General features: G+C 47.7%; 1 protein-coding gene across 16 annotated transcripts in view; it reads right to left on the bottom strand.

Annotated features, from left to right (window-relative positions):
• The window catches only part of LOC106592409 (dystrophin), a 395,558-nt gene that overhangs the window by 23,507 nt on the left and 348,051 nt on the right, over positions 1–24,000 (bottom strand). For 15 of the 16 annotated variants that reach the window (XM_045699454.1, XM_045699451.1, XM_045699449.1 and 12 more), the window contains 7 exons: positions 9,823–9,884; positions 9,349–9,423; positions 7,543–7,744; positions 5,693–5,778; positions 3,884–4,041; positions 2,075–2,241; positions 416–527 (listed from right to left, as the gene is read on the bottom strand). In XM_045699454.1, the coding sequence (XP_045555410.1) occupies positions 416–527; positions 2,075–2,241; positions 3,884–4,041; positions 5,693–5,778; positions 7,543–7,744; positions 9,349–9,423; positions 9,823–9,884 (862 nt within the window). Of the gene's footprint in view, positions 1–415; positions 528–2,074; positions 2,242–3,883; positions 4,042–5,692; positions 5,779–7,542; positions 7,745–9,348; positions 9,424–9,822; positions 9,885–23,391; positions 23,601–24,000 lie in introns of those variants that run through there. The other variant, XM_045699462.1, reaches the window with a different exon arrangement.

Below are 24,000 nucleotides of genomic sequence, written 5' to 3'. Positions count from 1 at the left end.
CACACACACATAGACACACATAAACACACACACACATAAACACACACACAGACACACACACAGACACCCATACATAAACACACACATACACACAGACACAGAACAAAGACCCCTTGTTCACAGCCCTGGTCTACAGATCCACAACACACACAGTGACACGCCCAAACACACATACACACAGACACACACACAGACACCCATACATAATCACACACACACACACACACACACACACACACTGACTTCCTCGTTACAGGTTCATGGCCCAGCAAACACAGGGATTTATTTACCCTCTGTTATAAATACACCACCACACACACACACACACACACACACACACACACACACACACACACACACACACACACACACACACACACACACACACACACACACACACACAGTGTATACATACCGGTGTACAGTACTCCACCATGGGGTATTGCATCTTGTGTCCCTTAGCTACACGGCCAGAGAAGAAGCAGCTTTGACAGATATCATAGTTAAAATGCTTTAAGCTCCGGTACCTGATGAAGAGAGGCAGACAGGGACAGAGGTTACACAGAGAGGTAGACAGGGACAGAGGTTACACAGAAAGGTAGACAGGGACAGAGGTTACACAGAGAGATACACAGGGACAGAGGTTACACAGAGAGATACACAGGGACAGAGGTTACACAGAGAGATACACAGGGACAGAGGTTACACAGAGAGGTAGACAGGGACAGAGGTTACACAGAGAGATACACAGGGACAGAGGTTACACAGAGAGATAGACAGGGACAGAGGTTACACAGAGAGATACACAGGGACAGAGGTTACACAGAGAGGTAGACAGGGACAGAGGTTACACAGAAAGGTAGACAGGGACAGAGGTTACACAGAGAGGTAGACAGGGACAGAGGTTACACAGAGAGATACACAGGGACAGAGGTTACACAGAGAGATAGACAGGGACAGAGGTTACACAGAGAGATAGACAGGGTTAAACAGAGAGAGGGGACACTGGGGGAGGACAGAGGTTAAACAGAGAGAGGGGACACTGGGGGAAGACAGAGGTTAAACAGAGAGAGGGGACACTGGGGGAAGACAGAGGTTAAACAGAGAGAGGGGACACTGGGGAAGGACAGAGGTTAAACAGAGAGAGGGGACACTGGGGGAAGACAGAGGTTAAACAGAGAGAGGGGACACTGGGGAAGGACAGAGGTTAAACAGAGAGAGGGGACACTGGGGGAGGACAGAGGTTAAACAGAGAGAGGGGACACTGGGGGAGGACAGAGGTTACACAGAGAGAGGGGACACTGGGGGAGGACAGAGGTTAAACAGAGCGAGGGGACACTGGGGGAGGACAGAGGTTAAACAGAGAGAGGGGACACTGGGGGAGGACAGAGGTTAAACAGAGAGAGGGGACACTGGGGGAGGACAGAGGTTAAACAGAGAGAGGGGACACTGGGGGAGGACAGAGGTTAAACAGAGAGAGGGGACACTGGGGGAGGACAGAGGTTAAACAGAGAGAGGGGACACTGGGGGAGGACAGAGGTTAAACAGAGAGAGGGGACACTGGGGGAAGACAGAGGTTAAACAGAGAGAGGGGACACTGGGGGAGGACAGAGGTTAAACAGAGAGAGGGGACACTGGGGGAGGACAGAGGTTAAACAGAGAGAGGGGACACTGGGGGAGGACAGAGGTTAAACAGAGAGAGGGGACACTGGGGGAGGACAGAGGTCAGGTGAACTTCAAGGTTGAGGTTGATGTCAGGGAGTTGTGTTCCTGGGATCAACTTTGGGATTGAATAAAGGGGCTTGAAAAATCTGAGGCTACAGCTCAATGACACCCTAAACAGTGCACTACTTATGACCAGAGCCCAATTGTGGCCGCCCAATATAGACAATGGTCAAAAGTAGTGCACTACCTATGGGGAATAGGGTGTGATTTGAGACTTGCCTTGGAGATAGAGAAGGCTACTGAGAAGAAACAAGAGAGAAAGAAAGGGAGAGCCTGTCTGTCTGTCTGTCTGTCTGTCTGTCTGTCTGTCTGTCTGTCTGTCTGTCTGTCTGTCTGTCTGTCTGTCTACCTGAAGCCGATGATAGGACACTCCTTGCAGATGTTACACTTGGCCTGATGTTTGGCTGTCTCAGCAGCCGCCACACGGTGTAAGACAGGCAGCCACACCATCGACTGAGGCTCCAGACGCATCCAGTCCAGGAACATAGCAGCTTCCAGCTCTGGCTTGTTATTGGCCTGTTAGACAGGAAGTAGAATACATAACCAATCAGGAACATAGCAGCCTCCAGCTCTGGCTTGTTATTGGCCTATTAGAAATAGTTTAACACACATACAACCAATTTTGGAAGAGCTACGGTCAGCAAGAGGGAAGGTTTGACTAATAGGACAAACCAGTGGTATTTACAGTCTAAATATGTATAAGATATGTATAAAGTGTTATATTACTCTAGGACAAACAAGCTGTTTTACCAGTTTAAAATAATACAGAACTACAAACTCTCAGGCTACTGTTTTCTCCTGGATTGTAAAGCAGGGGTTTTCCATTCCACTCTACATATTTTCCCATGGCCATATTTACTGCTGGAAACAGATGCAGTGATGACTGTAGAGAAGTTATTTCCACTGGCTGACAGATGGACCATAGATTACAGATCACCATAGGGTAATAGATTTACTGTGGCTAACGCATTCAGTATGGTTATTCACAATAGCTAGCAGGCTAAGTGATGTACTTTGGCTAACACATTCAGTATGGTTATTCACTATAGCTAGCAGGCTAACATATGTATTTTGGCTAACATAGATATCAGGCTAACATATGTACTTTGGCTAACCTAGACAGCAGGGTAACAGATGTACTTTGGCTAACACATTCAGTATATTGATTCACTATAGCTTGTAGGCTAACAGATGTACTGTGGCTAACACATTCAGTATGGTGATTCACTATAGCTACCAGGCTAACAGGTGTACGTTGGCTAACATAGCCACCAGGCTAACATATATACTTTGGCTAACACATTCAGTATGGTGTTTCATTAGGCTATAGATATCAGGCTAACATATGTACTTTGGCTAACCTAGCTAGCAGGCTAACGTATGTACTTTGGCTAACATAGCTAGCAGGCTAACATGTGTTCTTTGGCTAACATAGCTAGCAGGCTAACATATGTTCTTTGGCTAACCTAGCTAGCAGGCTAAAATATGTACTTTGGCTAACATAGCTAGCAGGCTAACATATGATCTTTGGCTAACATAGCTAGCAGGCTAACATATGTTCTTTGGCTAACCTAGCTAGCAGGCTAACATATGATCTTTGGCTAACATAGCTAGCAGGCTAACATATGTTCTTTGGCTAACCTAGCTAGCAGGCTAACAGATGTACTTTGGCTAAAATGGCTGCTGTGGATAATCTAGAAAGATGATTCCAACTCAGATCTTCACAGCAGTCCTGTCTGATGTCCTTTTTTCAATTTTTTTATTCTAATCTTTTTTTGTATGGTATTTTCAGAGTGCAATGTATAGACCTACTGATTAAATACAAATGACTCTATCTCTACCTAAAGAGACACTTTGTCAGACATTTTCCCACAGTGCATGGTATGGTTTTCCATTAAATGCATGTGATCTGCAGAATGTGCTTAGCACAGTAGTGTGGAATGTGAGGTAGTTTATACGCCTGTATGTTATATGTACATTGTTTGTGTGTGTGTAAGCATGTGTGTGCGTGCGTGAGAGCATGTGTGTATGTGCGTCCGTGCTGTGTGTGTGTGTGTGTGTGTGTGTGTGTGTGTGTGTGTGTGTGTGTGTGTGTGTGTGTGTGTGTGTGTGTGTGTGTGTGTGTATAGCTAGGACCACAGCTACTAGCTTCACATACAAACTGGAAGCAGCTGCGGACGCTGGGCTCAATGTTGGAGCCCCCGAAGGAGGCCACCTCTCCCAGCTGACGGGGGATCTGGATGGAATCATGGAGGAGAAGACCCAGCCTCCGCTGGTCACAGAACCCTGTAGCACTGGCTACCTGGCGGAACAGGACTGATAGAGGTGGGGGAGAGAGAGAGGGAGGGAGGGGGAGGGATGCAGCGAGCAATGGAGAGAGGTAAATACCCAAGTCAAGAGATACATACCAACATACAAACAGACTAGACCACATGGACACTGTCTCTATATACTAGTTATACTAACATACTAACAGACTAGACCACATGGACACTGTCTCTATATACTAGTTATACTAACATACTAACAGACTAGACCACATGGACACTGTCTCTATATACTAGTTATACTAACATACTAACAGACTAGACCACATGGACACTGTCTCTATATACTAGTTATACTAACATACTAACAGACTAGACCACATGGACACTGTCTCTATATACTAGTTATACTAACATACTAACAGACTAGACCACATGGACACTGTCTCTATATACTAGTTATACTAACATACTAACAGACTAGACCACATGGACACTGTCTCTATATACTAGTTATACTAACATACTAACAGACTAGACCACATGGACACTGTCTCTATATACTAGTTATACTAACATACTAACAGACTAGACCACATGGACACTGTCTCTATATACTAGTTATACTAACATACTAACAGACTAGACCACATGGATACTGTCTCTATATACTAGATATACTAACATACTAACAGACTAGACCACATGGACACTGTCTCCATATACTAGTTATACTAACATACTAACAGACTAGACCACATGGACACTGTCTCTATATACTAGTTATACTAACATACTAACAGACTAGACCACATGGACACTGTCTCTATATACTAGTTATACTAACATACTAACAGACTAGACCACATGGACACTGTCTCTATATACTAGTTATACCAACAACACACAGCTGTTTGGAGAGGTCTTATGCCAACTTGATGCATGAAAATCTACAATCAAATCAACAATCTGGCCATGGGTTTTTACACTATGTGGTGCCAAGTTTGCTGCTAATATAAAGATCAGTCACTACTTCCATCTGTATTTGTCCTCCAGGTGAGGTAATATAAAGATCAGTCACTACTTCCATCTGTATTTGTCCTCCAGGTGAGGTAATATAAAGATCAGTCACTACTTCCATCTGTATTTGTCTTCCAGGTGAGGTAATATAAAGATCAGTCACTACTTCCATCTGTATTTGTCCTCCAGGTGAGGTAATATAAAGATCAGTCACTACTTACATCTGTATTTGTCCTCCAGGTGAGGTAATATAAAGATCAGTCACTACTTCCATCTGTATTTGTCCTCCAGGTGAGGTAATATAAAGATCAGTCACTACTTCCATCTGTATTTGTCTTCCAGGTGAGGTAATATAAAGATCAGTCACTACTTCCATCTGTATTTGTCCTCCAGATGAGGTAATATAAAGATCAGTCACTACTTCCATCTGTATTTGTCTTCCAGGTGAGGTAATATAAAGATCAGTCACTACTTCCATCTGTATTTGTCTTCCAGGTGAGGTAATATAAAGATCAGTCACTACTTACATCTGTATTTGTCTTCCAGGTGAGGTAATATAAAGATCAGTCACTACTTCCATCTGTATTTGTCTTCCAGGTGAGGTAATATAAAGATCAGTCACTACTTACATCTGTATTTGTCTTCCAGGTGAGGTAATATAAAGATCAGTCACTACTTACATCTGTATTTGTCTTCCAGGTGTGCTTTGCAGAGTGAGATGATGCCGGTTTTGAAAGACAGAGTTCTGATTTTTCCACTTCTTCCTCTGTGAAACCAATCAATCATAACAATAAATCAGATGTCAATCAATCATATTAATCAATCATATCAGTCAATCATATTAGTCAATCATATCAATCGATCATATCAATCAATCAGATACTCATCAATCAGTGAGTGTCGTTAGGGACGTGTCGTTAGGGACGAGTCGATAGGGACGTGTCGTGAGTGTTGTGCACTATACGTACATGTCGTTAGGGACTCGTCGTTAGGGACGTGTCGTGAGTGTTGTGCACTATACGTACATGTCGTTAGGGACGCGTCGTTAGGGACGCGTCGTTAGGGACGTGTCGTGAGTGTTGTGTACTATACGTACATGTCGTTAGGGACTCGTCGTTAGGGACGCGTCGTTAGGGACGTGTCGTGAGTGTTGTGTACTATACGTACATGTTGTTAGGGAATCGTCGTTAGGGACGCGTCGTTAGGGACTCGTCGTTAGGGACGTGTCGTTAGGGACGTGTCGTGAGTGTTGTGCACTATACGTACATGTCGTTAGGGACGCGTCGTTAGGGACGTGTCGTGAGTGTTGTGTACTATACGTACATGTCGTTAGGGACGCGTCGTTAGGGACTCGTCGTTAGGGACGCGTCGTTAGGGACGTGTCGTGAGTGTTGTGTACTATACGTACATGTTGTTAGGGACTCGTCGTTAGGGACGCGTCGTTAGGGACTCGTCGTTAGGGACGCGTCGTTAGGGACGTGTCGTGAGTGTTGTGTACTATACGTACGTGTCGTTAGGGACTCGTCGTTAGGGACTCGTCGTTAGGGACGTGTCGTGAGTGTTGTGCACTATACGTACATGTCATTAGGGACTCGTCGTTAGGGACGTGTCGTGAGTGTTGTGCACTATACGTACATGTCGTTAGGGACTCGTCGTTAGGGTCTCGTCGTTAGGGACTCGTCGTTAGGGACGTGTCGTGAGTGTTGTGCACTATACGTACATGTCGTTAGGGACTCGTCGTTAGGGACGTGTCGTGAGTGTTGTGCACTATACGTACATGTCGTTAGGGACTCGTCGTTAGGGACGTGTCGTGAGTGTTGTGCACTATACGTACATGTCGTTAGGGACTCGTCGTTAGGGACTCGTCGTTAGGGACGTGTCGTGAGTGTTGTGCACTATACGTACATGTCGTTAGGGACTCGTCGTTAGGGACGTGTCGTGAGTGGGGTGCACTATACGTACATGTCGTTAGGGACTCGTCGTTAGGGACGTGTCGTTAGGGACGCGTCGTTAGGGACGTGTCGTGAGTGTTGTGTACTATACGTACATGTTGTTAGGGACTCGTCGTTAGGGACGCGTCGTTAGGGACTCGTCGTTAGGGACGCGTCGTTAGGGACGTGTCGTGAGTGTTGTGTACTATACGTACGTGTCGTTAGGGACTCGTCGTTAGGGACTCGTCGTTAGGGACGTGTCGTGAGTGTTGTGCACTATACGTACATGTCATTAGGGACTCGTCGTTAGGGACGTGTCGTGAGTGTTGTGCACTATACGTACATGTCGTTAGGGACTCGTCGTTAGGGACTCGTCGTTAGGGACGTGTCGTGAGTGTTGTGCACTATACGTACATGTCGTTAGGGACTCGTCGTTAGGGACTCGTCGTTAGGGACGTGTCGTGAGTGTTGTGCACTATACGTACATGTCGTTAGGGACTCGTCGTTAGGGACGTGTCGTGAGTGTTGTGCACTATACGTACATGTCGTTAGGGACTCGTCGTTAGGGACGTGTCGTGAGTGTTGTGCACTATACGTACGTGTCGTAAACATTGAGCAGCCAGTTGAGACACATGTCGACACACAGCGGGACGTTGACCAGGTTCCCATGCTGCTGGTCCAGTTTCTCATAGAGGCTGGTCAGACACGTCATCACCTGCATGATGTCCATCAGCTGCTCATTCTGCTTCAGGCCATGCTGCTCAAAGACCTCACACGCTGCGGGCATACCCAGGAGGTCCACTGGAGAGGAGAGGAGGGAGGAGAGAGGAGAGGAGTGGAGGAGATGAGGGAGGGGAGAGAGGAGTGGAGGAGATGAGGGAGGGGAGAGAGGAGGGGAGGAGATGAGGGAGGGGAGAGAGGAAGGGAGGAGATGAGGGAGGGAAGAGAGGAGAGGAGGAGATGAGGGAGGGGAGAGAGGAGAGGAGGAGATGAGGGAGGGCAGAGAGGAGAGGAGGAGATGGAGGAGGGGAGGAGATGAGGGAGGGGAGAGAGGAGGGGAGGAGATGAGGGAGGGGAGAGAGGAGAGGAGGAGATGAGAGAGGAGGGGAGGAGATGAGGGACGGGAGAGAGGAGTGGAGGAGATGTGGGAGGGGGGAGAGGAGTGGAGGAGATGAGGGAGGGAGAGAGGAGGAGTGGAGGAGATGAGCGAGGGAGGGGAAGAGAGGAGGAGACGAGATGAGGGAGGGAGGGAGTTACTGAGTAACTGATGTGTAACAGAGTAACTGATGTGTATCTGATGTGCAACAGAGTAACTGATGTGCAACAGAGTAACTGATGTGTAACAGAGTAACTGATGTGTAACAGAGTAACTGATGTGTACAGAGTATCTGATGTGCAACAGAGTAACTGATGTGTAACAGAGTAACTGATGTGTAACAGAGTAACTGATGTGCAACAGAGTAACTGATGTGTGACATAGTAACTGATGTGCAACAGAGTAACGGATGTGTAACTGATGTGTAACTGATGTGTAACAGAGTAAGTGATGTATAACAGAGTAACTGATGTGTAACAGAGTAACTGATGTTCAACAGAGTAACTGATGTGTAACAGAGTAACTGATGTGTAACAGAGTAACTGATGTGCAACAGAGTAACTGATGTATAACAGAGTAACTGATGTGTAACAGAGTAACTGATGTGTAACAGAGTAACTGATGTGTAACTGATGTGTAACAGAGTAACTGATGTGTAACAGAGTAACTGATGTGCAACAGAGTAACTGATGTGTAATAGTGCTTGGCGGAAATGAAAGAGTGGGTGAGAGACTGAGGGATGATGAATGAGTGAGTGATGTAGAGTGTGAGGGGAGGACAACGGACGAGAGGGTGATGGAGTAGAGCAGGTACTGTAGGACAGTAACTCTGTGAGGGGTGATGGAGTAGAGAGGTACTGTAGGACAGTGACTCTGTGAGGGGTGATGGAGTAGAGGAGGTACTGTAGGACAGTAACTCTGAGGGGTGATGGAGTAGAGAGGTACTGTAGGACAGTGACTCTGTGAGGGGTGATGGAGTAGAGGAGGTACTGTAGGACAGTAACTCTGAGGGGTGATGGAGTAGAGGAGGTACTGTAGGACAGTGACTCTGTGAGGGGTGATGGAGTAGAGGAGGTACTGTAGGACAGTAACTCTGAGGGGTGATGGAGTAGAGGAGGTACTGTAGGACAGTAACTCTGAGGGCTGATGGAGGAGATGAGATAGTTTTGGGCGGTGACTCTGTGAGGGGGCTGGAGGGCTGATGGAGGAGATGAGATAGTTTTGGGTGGTGACTCGGTGAGGGGGCTGGAGGGCTGATGGAAGAGATGAGATAGTTTTGGGCGGTGACTCGGTGAGGGGGCTGGACTTACGACAGAGAGCTTTCTGCAGGCGCCTCAGCTTCATGGCTGTCCGGTAGGCTGAGAAACGCACGTTGTTCAGGTCGGCTGCAGAGACACATGGAGAGACAGTCACTAAAACTAAATACACTGTAAAACATGGCTATCTCCATCCATAATCAGCCATAGGCCTGCTACTTGACTTGATGTAGCTCGCTCACACTTTTGGTACAGTAAAATACAATTGTATAGAGCTAGGGTTGCAAAATTTCAGAAACTTTCAATAAATTCTCTGGTTTTCCCCAAATCCTAGTTGGAGGATTCCAGGAATCAGAAGGGAATAAGCAGGAAATCCAACCGGGATGTCTGGGAAAACAGGGAATTTATTGAAAGTTCACTGAATTTTGCAACCCTATACAGGGCAAACCTAATCAAGTGCATCTGAAATAGTTCCTACTTGACAAAGGTTCAATTTGTCTGTTGGTCCACTGTATGTGGACCTCTTACCCAGAGACTGGTAGAGGTCGGCCATCTTGGGATGGTCCCAGCATGTTGTCTGTGTCTGGTGGCTGGAGGAGAGGTCAGGAGAATACAGAGTTCAATACAATCAGGGCCATGCACAGAACTTTTAGGGTCCAAAAAAGTTTTCTGCAACAGCTCATTAAGCAATTATGACATTGATTATTTAGTTCCATAGAAGCAATAGATGGACACATCTTAAAGGCAAATTAAATGACACAAATAAAGAACCCTTAGCCTCAAAGGCTTCAGTCTTATTCACTTTAATAATCCTACCATATGCTACAGTTAACACGACGACTTGCAGGCAGTGGGTTCAGAACAACAACAACAAATATGAGTGTGTGAATTTCTACCACCACCCAAAAGGACACTTTGGAGATTGGAAGGGCAAAGGGGCATGTGCTCTGCACAGGTAGAGTCCTATCTGTCCACATACCTGAATATACACACACACACAGCGCAAGAGACATGTTGACTGCAGAGAGTACACAAAGGGGTTATATCACGTGACGCCGTGTACACACTGATTGTGTGTGTGTGTCTGTGGGGTGAAGGAACTAGGGAAGACAGTAAAGACAGTAAAAGGTCCTATGGGGTGAAGCAGGGTAAAGGAACCAGGGAAGACAGTGATGGGTCCTGTGGGGTGAAGCAGGGTAAAGGGACCAGGGAAGACAGTAAAGGGTCCTGTGGGGTGAAGCAGGGTAAAGGAACCAGGGAAGACAGTAAAGGGTCCTGTGGGGTGTAGCAGGGTAAAGGAACCAGGGAAGACAGTGATGGGTCCTGTGGGGTGAAGCAGGGTAAAGGGACCAGGGAAGACAGTAAAGGGTCCTGTGGGGTGAAGCAGGGTAAAGGAACCAGGGAAGACAGTAAAGGGTCCTGTGGGGTGTAGCAGGGTAAAGGGACCAGGGAAGACAGTAAAGGGTCCTATGGGGTGTAGCAGGGTAAAGGAACCAGGGAAGACAGTGATGGGTCCTGTGGGGTGAAGCAGGGTAAAGGGACCAGGGAAGACAGTAAAGGGTCCTGTGGGGTGAAGCAGGGTAAAGGAACCAGGGAAGACAGTAAAGGGTCCTGTGGGGTGTAGCAGGGTAAAGGGACCAGGGAAGACAGTAAAGGGTCCTATGGGGTGTAGCAGGGTAAAGGGACCAGGGAAGACAGTAAAGGGTCCTATGGGGTGTAGCAGGGTAAAGGAACCAGGGAAGACAGTGATGGGTCCTGTGGGGTGTAGCAGGGTAAAGGAACCAGGGAAGACAGTAAAGGGTCCTATGGGGTGAAGCAGGGTAAAGGGACCAGGGAAGACAGTAAAGGGTCCTATGGGGTGTAGCAGGGTAAAGGGACCAGGGAAGACAGTAAAGGGTCCTATGGGGTGTAGCAGGGTAAAGGGACCAGGGAAGACAGTAAAGGGTCCTGTGGGGTGTAGCAGGGTAAAGGAACCAGGGAAGACAGTAAAGGGTCCTATGGGGTGTAGCAGGGTAAAGGAACCAGGGAAGACAGTAAAGGGTCCTGTGGGGTGTAGCAGGGTAAAGGAACCAGGGAAGACAGTGATTGGTCCTGTGGGGTGTAGCAGGGTAAAGGAACCAGGAAAGACAGTAAAGACAGCGATGGGTCCTGTGGGGTGTAGCAGGGTAAAATAACCAGGGAAGACAGTAAAGACAGTAAAGTGTCCTATGGGGTGTAGCAGGGTAAAGGGACCAGGGAAGACAGTAAAGTGTCCTATGGGGTGTAGCAGGGTAAAGGAACCAGGGAAGACAGTAAAGGGTCCTGTGGGGTGTAGCAGGGTAAAGGGACCAGGGAAGACAGTAAAGGGTCCTATGGGGTGAAGCAGGGTAAAGGAACCAGGGAAGACAGCGATTGGTCCTGTGGGGTGAAGCAGGGTAAAGGAACCAGGGAAGACAGTAAAGGGTCCTGTGGGGTGAAGCAGGGTAAAGGGACCAGGGAAGACAGCGATTGGTCCTGTGGGGTGAAGCAGGGTAAAGGGACCAGGGAAGACAGCGATTGGTCCTGTGGGGTGAAGCAGGGTAAAGGAACCAGGGAAGACAGCGATTGGTCCTGTGGGGTGAAGCAGGGTAAAGGAACCAGGGAAGACAGCGATGGGTCCTGTGGGGTGTAGCAGGGTAAAGGAACCAGGGAAGACAGTAAAGGGTCCTGTGGGGTGAAGCAGGGTAAAGGGACCAGGGAAGACAGCGATTGGTCCTGTGGGGTGAAGCAGGGTAAAGGAACCAGGGAAGACAGCGATTGGTCCTGTGGGGTGAAGCAGGGTAAAGGAACCAGGGAAGACAGTAAAGACAGTAAAGTGTCCTATGGGGTGTAGCAGGGTAAAGGGACCAGGGAAGACAGTAAAGGGTCCTGTGGGGTGTAGCAGGGTAAAGGAACCAGGGAAGACAGTAAAGACAGTAAAGTGTCCTGTGGGGTGAAGCAGGGTAAAGGGACCAGGGAAGACAGTAAAGGGTCCTGTGGGGTGTAGCAGGGTAAAGGAACCAGGGAAGACAGCGATTGGTCCTGTGGGGTGAAGCAGGGTAAAGGAACCAGGGAAGACAGTAAAGACAGTAAAGTGTCCTGTGGGGTGTAGCAGGGTAAAGGAACCAGGGAAGACAGTAAAGTGTCCTATGGGGTGTAGCAGGGTAAAGGGACCAGGGAAGACAGTAAAGTGTCCTATGGGGTGTAGCAGGGTAAAGGAACCAGGGAAGACAGTAAAGGGTCCTATGGGGTGTAGCAGGGTAAAGGAACCAGGGAAGACAGTAAAGGGTCCTGTGGGGTGAAGCAGGGTAAAGGGACCAGGGAAGACAGTGATGGGTCCTGTGGGGTGAAGCAGGGTAAAGGGACCAGGGAAGACAGTAAAGGGTCCTGTGGGGTGAAGCAGGGTAAAGGGACCAGGGAAGACAGTAAAGACAGTAAAGTGTCCTATGGGGTGTAGCAGGGTAAAGGAACCAGGGAAGACAGTAAAGTGTCCTATGGGGTGTAGCAGGGTAAAGGAACCAGGGAAGACAGTAAAGTGTCCTATGGGGTGTAGCAGGGTAAAGGGACCAGGGAAGACAGTAAAGGGTCCTGTGGGGTGTAGCAGGGTAAAGGAACCAGGGAAGACAGTAAAGACAGTAAAGTGTCCTATGGGGTGAAGCAGGGTAAAGGAACCAGGGAAGACAGTAAAGACAGTAAAGTGTCCTATGGGGTGTAGCAGGGTAAAGGAACCAGGGAAGACAGTAAAGACAGTAAAGTGTCCTATGGGGTGTAGCAGGGTAAAGGAACCAGGGAAGACAGTAAAGGGTCCTGTGGGGTGTAGCAGGGTAAAGGAACCAGGGAAGACAGTAAAGGGTCCTATGGGGTGTAGCAGGGTAAAGGAACCAGGGAAGACAGTAAAGACAGTAAAGTGTCCTATGGGGTGAAGCAGGGTAAAGGGACCAGGGAAGACAGTAAAGGGTCCTGTGGGGTGTAGCAGGGTAAAGGAACCAGGGAAGACAGTAAAGTGTCCTATGGGGTGTAGCAGGGTAAAGGAACCAGGGAAGACAGTAAAGGGTCCTGTGGGGTGTAGCAGGGTAAAGGAACCAGGGAAGACAGTAAAGACAGTAAAGTGTCCTATGGGGTGAAGCAGGGTAAAGGAACCAGGGAAGACAGTAAAGACAGTAAAGTGTCCTATGGGGTGTAGCAGGGTAAAGGAACCAGGGAAGACAGTAAAGACAGTAAAGTGTCCTATGGGGTGTAGCAGGGTAAAGGAACCAGGGAAGACAGTAAAGGGTCCTATGGGGTGTAGCAGGGTAAAGGAACCAGGGAAGACAGTAAAGTGTCCTATGGGGTGTAGCAGGGTAAAGGAACCAGGGAAGACAGTAAAGGGTCCTGTGGGGTGTAGCAGGGTAAAGGAACCAGGGAAGACAGTGATGGGTCCTGTGGGGTGTAGCAGGGTAAAGGAACCAGGGAAGACAGTAAAGGGTCCTATGGGGTGTAGCAGGGTAAAGGAACCAGGGAAGACAGTAAAGGGTCCTATGGGGTGTAGCAGGGTAAAGGAACCAGGGAAGACAGTAAAGGGTCCTGTGGGGTGTAGCAGGGTAAAGGAACCAGGGAAGACAGTAAAGTGTCCTGTGGGGTGTAGCAGGGTAAAGGAACCAGGGAAGACAGTAAAGTGTCCTATGGGGTGTAGCAGGATAAAGGGACCAGGAAAGACAGTAAAGTGTCCTATGGGGTGTAGCAGGGTAAAGGAACCAGGGAAGACAGTAAAGGGTCCTGTGGGGTGTAGCAGGGTAAAGGGACCAGGGAAGACAGTAAAGGGTCCTATGGGGTGTAGCAGGGTAAAGGAACCAGGGAAGACAGTAAAGTGTCCTATGGGGTGTAGCAGGGTAAAGGAACCAGGGAAGACAGCGATTGGTCCTGTGGGGTGTAGCAGGGTAAAGGAACCAGGGAAGACAGTAAAGTGTCCTATGGGGTGTAGCAGGGTAAAGGAACCAGGGAAGACAGTAAAGGGTCCTATGGGGTGTAGCAGGGTAAAGGAACCAGGGAAGACAGTAAAGGGTCCTGTGGGGTGTAGCAGGGTAAAGGAACCAGGGAAGACAGTAAAGGGTCCTGTGGGGTGAAGCAGGGTAAAGGAACCAGGGAAGACAGTAAAGACAGTAAAGGGTCCTATGGGGTGTAGCAGGGTAAAGGAACCAGGGAAGACAGTAAAGGGTCCTGTGGGGTGAAGCAGGGTAAAGGAACCAGGGAAGACAGTAAAGACAGTAAAGGGTCCTGTGGGGTGTAGCAGGGTAAAGGAACCAGGGAAGACAGTAAAGGGTCCTGTGGGGTGTAGCAGGGTAAAGGGACCAGGAAAGACAGTAAAGTGTCCTATGGGGTGTAGCAGGGTAAAGGAACCAGGGAAGACAGTAAAGGGTCCTATGGGGTGTAGCAGGGTAAAGGAACCAGGGAAGACAGTAAAGGGTCCTATGGGGTGTAGCAGGGTAAAGGAACCAGGGAAGACAGTAAAGGGTCCTATGGGGTGTAGCAGGGTAAAGGAACCAGGGAAGACAGTAAAGGGTCCTGTGGGGTGTAGCAGGGTAAAGGAACCAGGGAAGACAGTAAAGTGTCCTATGGGGTGTAGCAGGGTAAAGGAACCAGGGAAGACAGTAAAGGGTCCTGTGGGGTGTAGCAGGGTAAAGGAACCAGGGAAGACAGTAAAGGGTCCTGTGGGGTGTAGCAGGGTAAAGGAACCAGGGAAGACAGCGATTGGTCCTGTGGGGTGTAGCAGGGTAAAGGAACCAGGGAAGACAGTAAAGGGTCCTGTGGGGTGTAGCAGGGTAAAGGAACCAGGGAAGACAGCGATTGGTCCTGTGGGGTGAAGCAGGGTAAAGGAACCAGGGAAGACAGTAAAGACAGCGATTGGTCCTGTGGGGTGAAGCAGGGTAAAGGGACCAGGGAAGACAGTAAAGTGTCCTATGGGGTGTAGCAGGGTAAAGGAACCAGGGAAGACAGTAAAGGGTCCTGTGGGGTGAAGCAGGGTAAAGGAACCAGGGAAGACAGTAAAGGGTCCTGTGGGGTGTAGCAGGGTAAAGGAACCAGGGAAGACAGTAAAGGGTCCTGTGGGGTGTAGCAGGGTAAAGGAACCAGGGAAGACAGTAAAGGGTCCTGTGGGGTGTAGCAGGGTAAAGGAACCAGGGAAGACAGTGATTGGTCCTGTGGGGTGTAGCAGCGTAAAGGAACCAGGAAAGACAGTAAAGACAGCGATGGGTCCTGTGGGGTGTAGCAGGGTAAAATAACCAGGGAAGACAGTAAAGACAGTGAGTGATGGTTCCTGCATTCCAAACACCATTCAGACTAAAACTCTCAGCATGACCCTCTCTCACCTTGGCAAAGAGCACAGCCGCTGCTGGCTCCACTGGAGAGTGTGTGTGTGTGTGTGTGTGTGTGTGTGTGTGTGTGTGTGTGTGTGTGTGTGTGTGTGTGTGTGTGTGTGTGTGTGTGTGTGTGTGTGTGTGTGTGTGTGTGTATGGCGGCAGTTAAACTAGCTAGCTGTTATATAATTCCACCTGCTTTTACAGTGACTCTGTGTCAAATCACTTAGTCTAGCCAAAGTGTTAGCTACTAGTTACAGTACTACCTATCTCCTCTCCTCCACATCTCCTCTCTTCCTCCTTTCCTCTCTTCCTCCTCCACCTCTCCCTCCTCCTCCTCTACTCTCTTCCACCTCCCTTCCTCTTCTCCTCTCTTCCACCTCCTTCTCCACCTTACCTCCTCCTCTCCATTCCTCTTTCTCCTTCTCCTATATCTCCCATCATCACACCTACTCCTCACCACTGCTGCCAGCTCAAAGTAGATTGAATAAATGTGTGTGACCAAAATAGAGCAGGAGTGGGTATGGGAGTGTATGAGGAAGTGTGTGGAGACGTGATGCGTCAGAAGGTTTAGACAAGAAGTCAAGTCAATGTTACGTTCCCAATGACAAAAATGACACAATGTTACGTCCCAAATGACCCTTTATTGTGCACTCCTTTTGACCAAGAGGGAATAGGGTGTCATTTGGGATGCATGTTAAACAAATCAAAATATATTATATATCTGAGATTCTTCTAAGTAGCCACCCTTTGCCTCGATGACAGCTTTGCACACTCTTGGCATTCTCTCAACCAGCTTCATGAGGAATGATTTTCTAACAGCTTTGAAGGAGTTCCCACATATGCAGAGCACTTGTTGGTTGCTTTTCCTTCACTCTGCAGTCCAACTCATCATAAACCATCTCAATTGGTTTGAGGTCGGGTGGTTGTGGAGGCCAGGTCATCTGATGCAGCACTCGCCATCACTCGGTTTTTGCGACTGCACTGGAAGAAACTTTCAAAGTTCTTCATGTCTTAAAGTAATGATGGACTGTCATTTCTCTTTGCTTACTTGAGCTGTTCTTGCCATAAAATGTACTTGGTCTTTTACCAAAATTCTGTATACCACCCCTACCTTGTAACAACACAACTGATTGGCTCAAATACATTAAAAAGTAAAGAAATTCCACAAATCCCACCTGTTAATTGAAATTCATTCCAGGTGGCTACCTCATGAAGCTGGTTGAGAGAATGCCAAGAGTGTGCAAAGCTGCCATCAAGGCAAAGGGTGGCTACCAATGTGACGGAGGAAACACCGTCCAACTGGCAACCGGGTCAGCGTGCACATGCCCGGCCCACCACAGAAGTCGCTAGCGCACGATGGTACAGGGACATCCCGGCAGGCCAAACCCTCCTCTAACCCGGACAACGCTGGGCCAAATGTGCGCCGCCTCTTGGTCGCGGCCGGCTGCGACACAGCCCGGGATCGAACCCGGATCTGTAGTGACGCCTCTAGCACTGCGATGCAGAGCCTTAGACCGCTGCGCCACTCGGGAGGCCCCTTCCATAGTATGTTGATTAACCTGGTTGTTCATGTAGCAAAATCTTCTGCTGGCACACCCTGGCTATATAATGGTGTTATCTCACCAGCATTTAGGCTAAGTAACAGAATACCATCCCTGATTTGAAGGTGTGTCTCAGTGTATGCATGATGTCATAGCCAGTCCTTCTATAAAATGATACTAGCCAATGTTTTCCCCTTGTAACCAGGTTGTCACATAGAGGTGAAAAGACGTCTTCCACAAGGCAGGCCATGTAGTCTACACTAGGCATACATGTACATCCTGTATATAAATATGAAACACACCAGTACTTTACATCACTATGAAGTGGAGAGTAATCCCATCAGGCATTTCCAGGAAGAGACTGATCCTCTCACCATTTCTATTTTTAAACATTCTATCAATTCTATGTTTATTCGTGTCATTGTTATTAAAAGACATTCAGTAGAGGCCAGAGTGAAGGACTGAATGGTTTCCATAGTGACTATACTGTAGTAGGAGTATTCACGTTGCACTACTACTCTACTAATACTCTGGACTAGTGTAGCCTATAGGCTATGTTCTAAATTATAACCTGGCTGGTTCCAGCCCTGAATGCTGATTGACTGACAGCCGTGGTATATCAGACCGTATACCACGGGTATGACAAAACATTTATTTTTACTGCTCTAATTACGTTGGTAACCAGTTTATAATAGCAATAAGGCACCTCTGGGGTTTGTGATATATGGCCAACATACCACTGCTAAGGGCTGTGTCCAGGCACTCCGCGTTGTGTCTAAGAACAGCCCTTAGCTGTGGTATATTGTCCATATACCACAAACCCCAGAGGTGCCTTATTGCTTAAGTGGCTCCTTTGACCCCAACCATGATTTCAGGACCACCTTAAACCAAGACAGATGTGAGAACACATGATGATACTGTAGGAATCTCTCCAAGGCAGTTAACCAGCTGGTATGTCTAGTCTAACTCTAAAATAACAGTTAACCAGCTGGTATGTCTAGTCTAACTGTAAAATAACAGTTAACCAGCTGGTATGTCTAGTCTAACTCTAAAATAACAGTTAACCAGCTGGTATGTCTAGTCTAACTCTAAAATAACAGTTAACCAGCTGGTATGTCTAGTCTAACTCTAAAATAACAGTTAACCAGCTGGTATGTCTAGTCTAACTCCAAAATAACAGTTAACCAGCTGGTATGTCTAGTCTAACTCCAAAATAACAGTTAACCAGCTGGTATGTCTAGTCTAACTCCAAAATAACAGTTAACCAGCTGGTATGTCTAGTCTAACTCTAAAATAACAGTTAACCAGCTGGTATGTCTAGTCTAACTCCAAAATAACAGTTAACCAGCTGGTATGTCTAGTCTAACTCCAAAATAACAGTTAACCAGCTGGTATGTCTAGTCTAACTCTAAAATAACAGTTAACCAGCTGGTATGTCTAGTCTAACTCTAAAATAACAGTTAACCAGCTGGTATGTCTAGTCTAACTCTAAAATAACAGTTAACCAGCTGGTATGTCTAGTCTAACTCTAAAATAACAGTTAACCAGCTGGTATGTCTAGTCTAACTCTAAAATAACAGTTAACCAGCTGGTATGTCTAGTCTAACTCTAAAATAACAGTTAACCAGCTGGTATGTCTAGTCTAACTCCAAAATAACAGTTAACCAGCTGGTATGTCTAGTCTAACTCTAAAATAACAGTTAACCAGCTGGTATGTCTAGTCTAACTCCAAAATAACAGTTAACCAGCTGGTATGTCTAGTCTAACTCTAAAATAACAGTTAACCAGCTGGTATGTCTAGTCTAACTCTAAAATAACAGTTAACCAGCTGGTATGTCTAGTCTAACTCTAAAATAACAGCAGTGTAATGATCCTAATAAACCTGCCATGCAAACTGTAGCTACTGTGAGACTAGAGCGTGTGTGTGTGTGTGTGTGTGTTCGTGTGTGTGTGTGTGTGTGTGTGTGTGTGTGTGTGTGTGTGTGTGTGTGTGTGTGTGTGTGTGTGTGTGTGTGTGTGTGTGTGTGTGTGTCAGCACGCTAGAGCTAGAGCGAGAGAGAGATTCATTATTCATGCTGTGTCCTTTCTGTGACCAGGAATCTGTGTCTCATTGAGATGTCAACTTCTTTTACTAGAAAGACCTGCATGACTGTCTGCCCACTGTAATCCAGTAGGTCTCCTGTCTGCCCGCTGTAATCCAGTAGGTCTCCTGTCTGCCCGCTGTAATCCAGTAGGTCTCCTGTCTGCCCGCTGTAATCCAGTAGGTCTCCTGTCTGCCAGCTGTAATCCAGTAGGTCTCCTGTCTGCCCGCTGTAATCCAGTAGGTCTCCTGTCCGCCCGCTGTAATCCAGTAGGTCTCCTGTCCGCCCGCTGTAATCCAGTAGGTCTCCTGTCTGCCCGCTGTAATCCAGTAGGTCTCCTGTCCGCCCGCTGTAATCCAGTAGGTCTCCTGTCCGCCCGCTGTAATCCAGTAGGTCTCCTGTCCGCCCGCTGTAATCCAGTAGGTCTCCTGTCCGCCCGCTGTAATCCAGTAGGTCTCCTGTCCGCCCGCTGTAATCCAGTAGGTCTCCTGTCTGCCCGCTGTAATCCAGTAGGTCTCCTGTCTGCCCGCTGTAATCCAGTAGGTCTCCTGTCTGCCCGCTGTAATCCAGTAGGTCTCCTGTCTGCCCACTGTAATCCAGTAGGTCTCCTGTCTGCCCGCTGTAATCCAGTAGGTCTCCTGTCTGCCCGCTGTAATCCAGTAGGTCTCCTGTCTGCCCACTGTAATCCAGTAGGTCTCTTGTCTGCCCACTGTAATCCAGTAGGTCTCCTGTCTGCCCGCTGTAATCCAGTAGGTCTCCTGTCTGCCCGCTGTAATCCAGTAGGTCTCCTGTCCGCCCACTGTAATCCAGTAGGTCTCCTGTCTGCCCGCTGTAATCCAGTAGGTCTCCTGTCCGCCCGCTGTAATCCAGTAGGTCTCCTGTCCGCCTGCTGTAATCCAGTAGGTCTCCTGTCCGCCCGCTGTAATACAGTAGGTCTCCTGTCCGCCCGCTGTAATACAGTAGGTCTCCTGTCCGCCCGCTGTAATACAGTAGGTCTCCTGTCCGCCCGCTGTAATACAGTAGGTCTCCTGTCCGCCCACTGTAATCCAGTAGGTCTCCTGTCTGCCCGCTGTAATACAGTAGGTCTCCTGTCCGCCCACTGTAATACAGTAGGTCTCCTGTCCGCCCGCTGTAATACAGTAGGTATCCTGTCCGCCCGCTGTAATACAGTAGGTATCCTGTCTGCCCGCTGTAATACAGTAGATCTCCTGTCTGCCCGCTGTAATACAGTAGGTCCCCTGTCTGCCCGCTGTAATACAGTAGATCTCCTGTCTGCCCGCTGTAATCGAGTAGGTCGCCTGTCTGCTGTAATCCAGTAGGTCTCCTGTCTGCTGTAATCCAGTAGGTCTCCTGTCTGCTGTAATCCAGTAGGTCTCGTGTCTGCCCGCTGTAATCCAGTAGGTCTCCTGTCTATCTGCTGTAATCCAGTAGGTCTCCTGTCTATCTGCTGTAATCCAGTAGGTCTCCTGTCTATCTGCTGTAATCCAGTAGGTCTCCTGTCTGTCTGCTGTAATCCAGTAGATCTCCTGTCTGTCCGCTGTAATCCAGTAGGTCTCCTGTCTGCTGTAATCCAGTAGGTCTCCTGTCTGCTGTAATCCAGTAGATATCCTGTCTGCCCGCTGTAATAAAGTAGGTCTTCTTCTGTATGTCATCATGTAAATATTGTACTGAAGCGGACATATTGGATCTGCTGCTGCTACTGCTGAGGTGAAACTCTTGTCAACTATCCATAGCTTGTTTTAGCTCAATCCAAGATCATGTGACATATATTTTTGATTTATTTAACCTTTATTTAACTAGGCAAGTCAGTTAAGAACAAATTATTATTTACAATGACGGACTACCCCGGCCAAACCCGGACGATGCTGGCCCAATTGAGCGCCGCCCTATGGGACTCCCAATCATGGCCGGTTGTGATACAGCTTGGATTCGAACCAGGGTGTCTGTAGTGACGCCTCTAGCACTGAGATGCAGTGGCTTAGACCATTGCTTTTTGGATTGTGTCAAGATCATCATGTAACCAAGTGGTTTCCAACCAGGGGTACTAGGACTCTTGGCCTTTCCACACGGGCTACTTGAGAAGACTCATGAGGCCATAGGCCTCCTGGTAAAATGCACATGAGGGGTACTCCAGGCAGAGCAGAATTCAGTTGGTGGAACAGTAACTGAAACAGGTTGGGAACCACAGATGTAACCTTTCAAAGGCTTTTTGTTTTGGGTACTTGCAGGTGCAACCACACTTGAACTGTGTCACTGTGGGGTGAAGCAGCATTTACCTGGTAATAATGCAGTATGAAGGAGACTGAGAGGTAACTACTAGCATGGCTGCGGGAAGAGTGTGTCAAATAAAAACCATCATCCTATCAGTCAGCTCCACCAGCTGGAGACCACACCCATGTGAGAGACCACACCCATGTCCACAGACAGGTGGGAGACCACACCCATGTCCACAGACAGGTGAGAGACCACACCCATGTCCACAGACAGGTGAGAGACCACACCCATGTCCACAGACAGGTGAGAGACCACACCCTCAAAATGTGTTCAGGTAAGAATGATGTTATATCAGTGGGATAAATGGATGTACTATCCACACGCACGCACGCACGCACGCACGCACACACACACACACACACACACACACACAGGCCTTAATATGTGTGAAGAGACTGTCACAAGTTTGAAGAAATGTTTGAATGACTCACATGGAATCTCAATAATTCATTATAGAATGTTTCATTTTTCCCATAAATGTGAAATATGAAGTGTGCATCATTTATGGTTCTTGCATTAATAAAATAGCTAATCTTTAACTCCAATACATGCTGTCATAGACTGTATTATAAATAGCACACAGCAATAAAAGTATCTTACTAATGACAAGTAGTCCTATATTGTAGCTCAAACACTTTCTGTGAATTATAAACCTTCACAATCCACACACGCATTGATATATGATCCTTATACACACACACACACACACACACACACACACACACACACACACACATCACACACACACACACACACACACACACACACACACACACACACAGAGACACAGACACACACACACACACAAACGACAGAAGAATACCCAAACGTGCCTAGGCACATCACACTCTTCCAAGTCGAGGTGAACGAAAAGAAAGGCAGAGAAAAGCAAGATGCGTTTTGGATCTCACGCTCGAGCTGTATTTTGTCACGCACGCACGCGCGCCCACACACACACATCACACGCACAAAACCTGCAGTCACATTTCTGTCCAAAAATCTGCACCCGCCCCCGATTCCTCGCACACATTTCACGACTACAATCATATGTTTTATCAACGGTATAAACAGTGCATATAAATGTAATGCATTTATTTATGTGATTATAACAGTCAACATCCGTTCTTCATTCATTGCCCAGAGAGAGACTCCCTCGTGATTGAGTACCAACAGGGCGATTGGAAATGTTGACCGCTGCTCAGCTCCTTTTTATAAGGCCGTCTGCAAACAATGAACGGCGCGTCTCCGGGTGACAACACCAAACATAGGACATATACCGCGCGCACAAGTACACTAAATTGCATAAAGAATCACACTGAAATCAGCCTTGCTATCACACCAAGGTGATATTTACCCTCTGTGTGTGTGAAGGAATGCTTGACGGACGCAGTGACTGTGGCGAGAAGAAGACAGGGAGATATTCTATGAAATAAAACAGTTAACGCACACAGATAATAAATAATGATTGGAAATAATTAAATAAAACGTTGAAAAGCAAGCTGCATGACGAATTCTCCTCCAGAACCTCCATTATGGAAGGGATTCGGGACAATCATGTCGATATGCCGGCTAGAGGGCCATAAACACCCCGGATCCTGTCGCCCTAGCGGGGGACAGGACGCTTTGTAGCCCCCCCGAACACCTGCTGGGTTTGGCTAGTTTAGCTTTAGATAACACCACCACATCTGCTGGCTGCTACTGCTTACTCTGCCTCTGTGTGGTGAACACTACCCAAGCAGCCTGTCTCTGCCTCCTTTCCACTGCGTCCTCTGTACGCTGCTTGCTAGGCACGCCAGCACATTGTCACAGTCAGCACACAGGCTGAATCTACCATACTGCATTCATTCTGTAGATGCATTTCCCACTTACTTTCGTAGCTGCTCCCTCATCTCTTGCCGTTTTAATCGCAGATCCAAGCGTTATTTAGAAAAGCCCCAAACACGGCGGATTCCGAACAGTGATGGCAATCCTCGAACCGTCCTCTGTGGGAGAAAACGTCCGATCTAGCCGTGTTCCGTTCCCGCAAGCAGTTCACAGAGGCTGGCTTCTCGGCTGTGCTGGCCAGACTAGGCGGAGCTATGATTCCTGCTGCCTCCCTTCCCCCATCCTATTCAATAAGGAGCTCTCTCCTGCTCAGCTCAGAGGGAGATATTTTCATTGGAATTTTTTGATTGAGGAGAGAGGGGGTTTCTTCAGTGCAAGGACTTTAATCCAGAGTTGATAAAGTAGATATTGTAGTCCACCAGAATGTTCTTTCTTTAAGTGGGAAAGAAAAGCTCTCTCACCTCCACAGATCTCTTGAGTTTTCTGCTATTCCCATGTTATTATCCTTTCATTACCATGCTACTAATCGGTTCATCTCTAATTCTCCTTTCCAGAACTACGGCTCATCTACTGAGGTGTGTGTGTGTGTACAGTATATTATTAAATCTATGGCAAGACCTGAAAATGGCTGTCTAGCAATGATGAACAACCAAC

The sequence above is a fragment of the Salmo salar genome, chromosome ssa17, assembly GCF_905237065.1.
Source record: "Salmo salar chromosome ssa17, Ssal_v3.1, whole genome shotgun sequence".
Lineage (NCBI taxonomy): Eukaryota > Metazoa > Chordata > Actinopteri > Salmoniformes > Salmonidae > Salmo > Salmo salar.
This window is presented reverse-complemented; position numbering and strand designations above follow the sequence as displayed.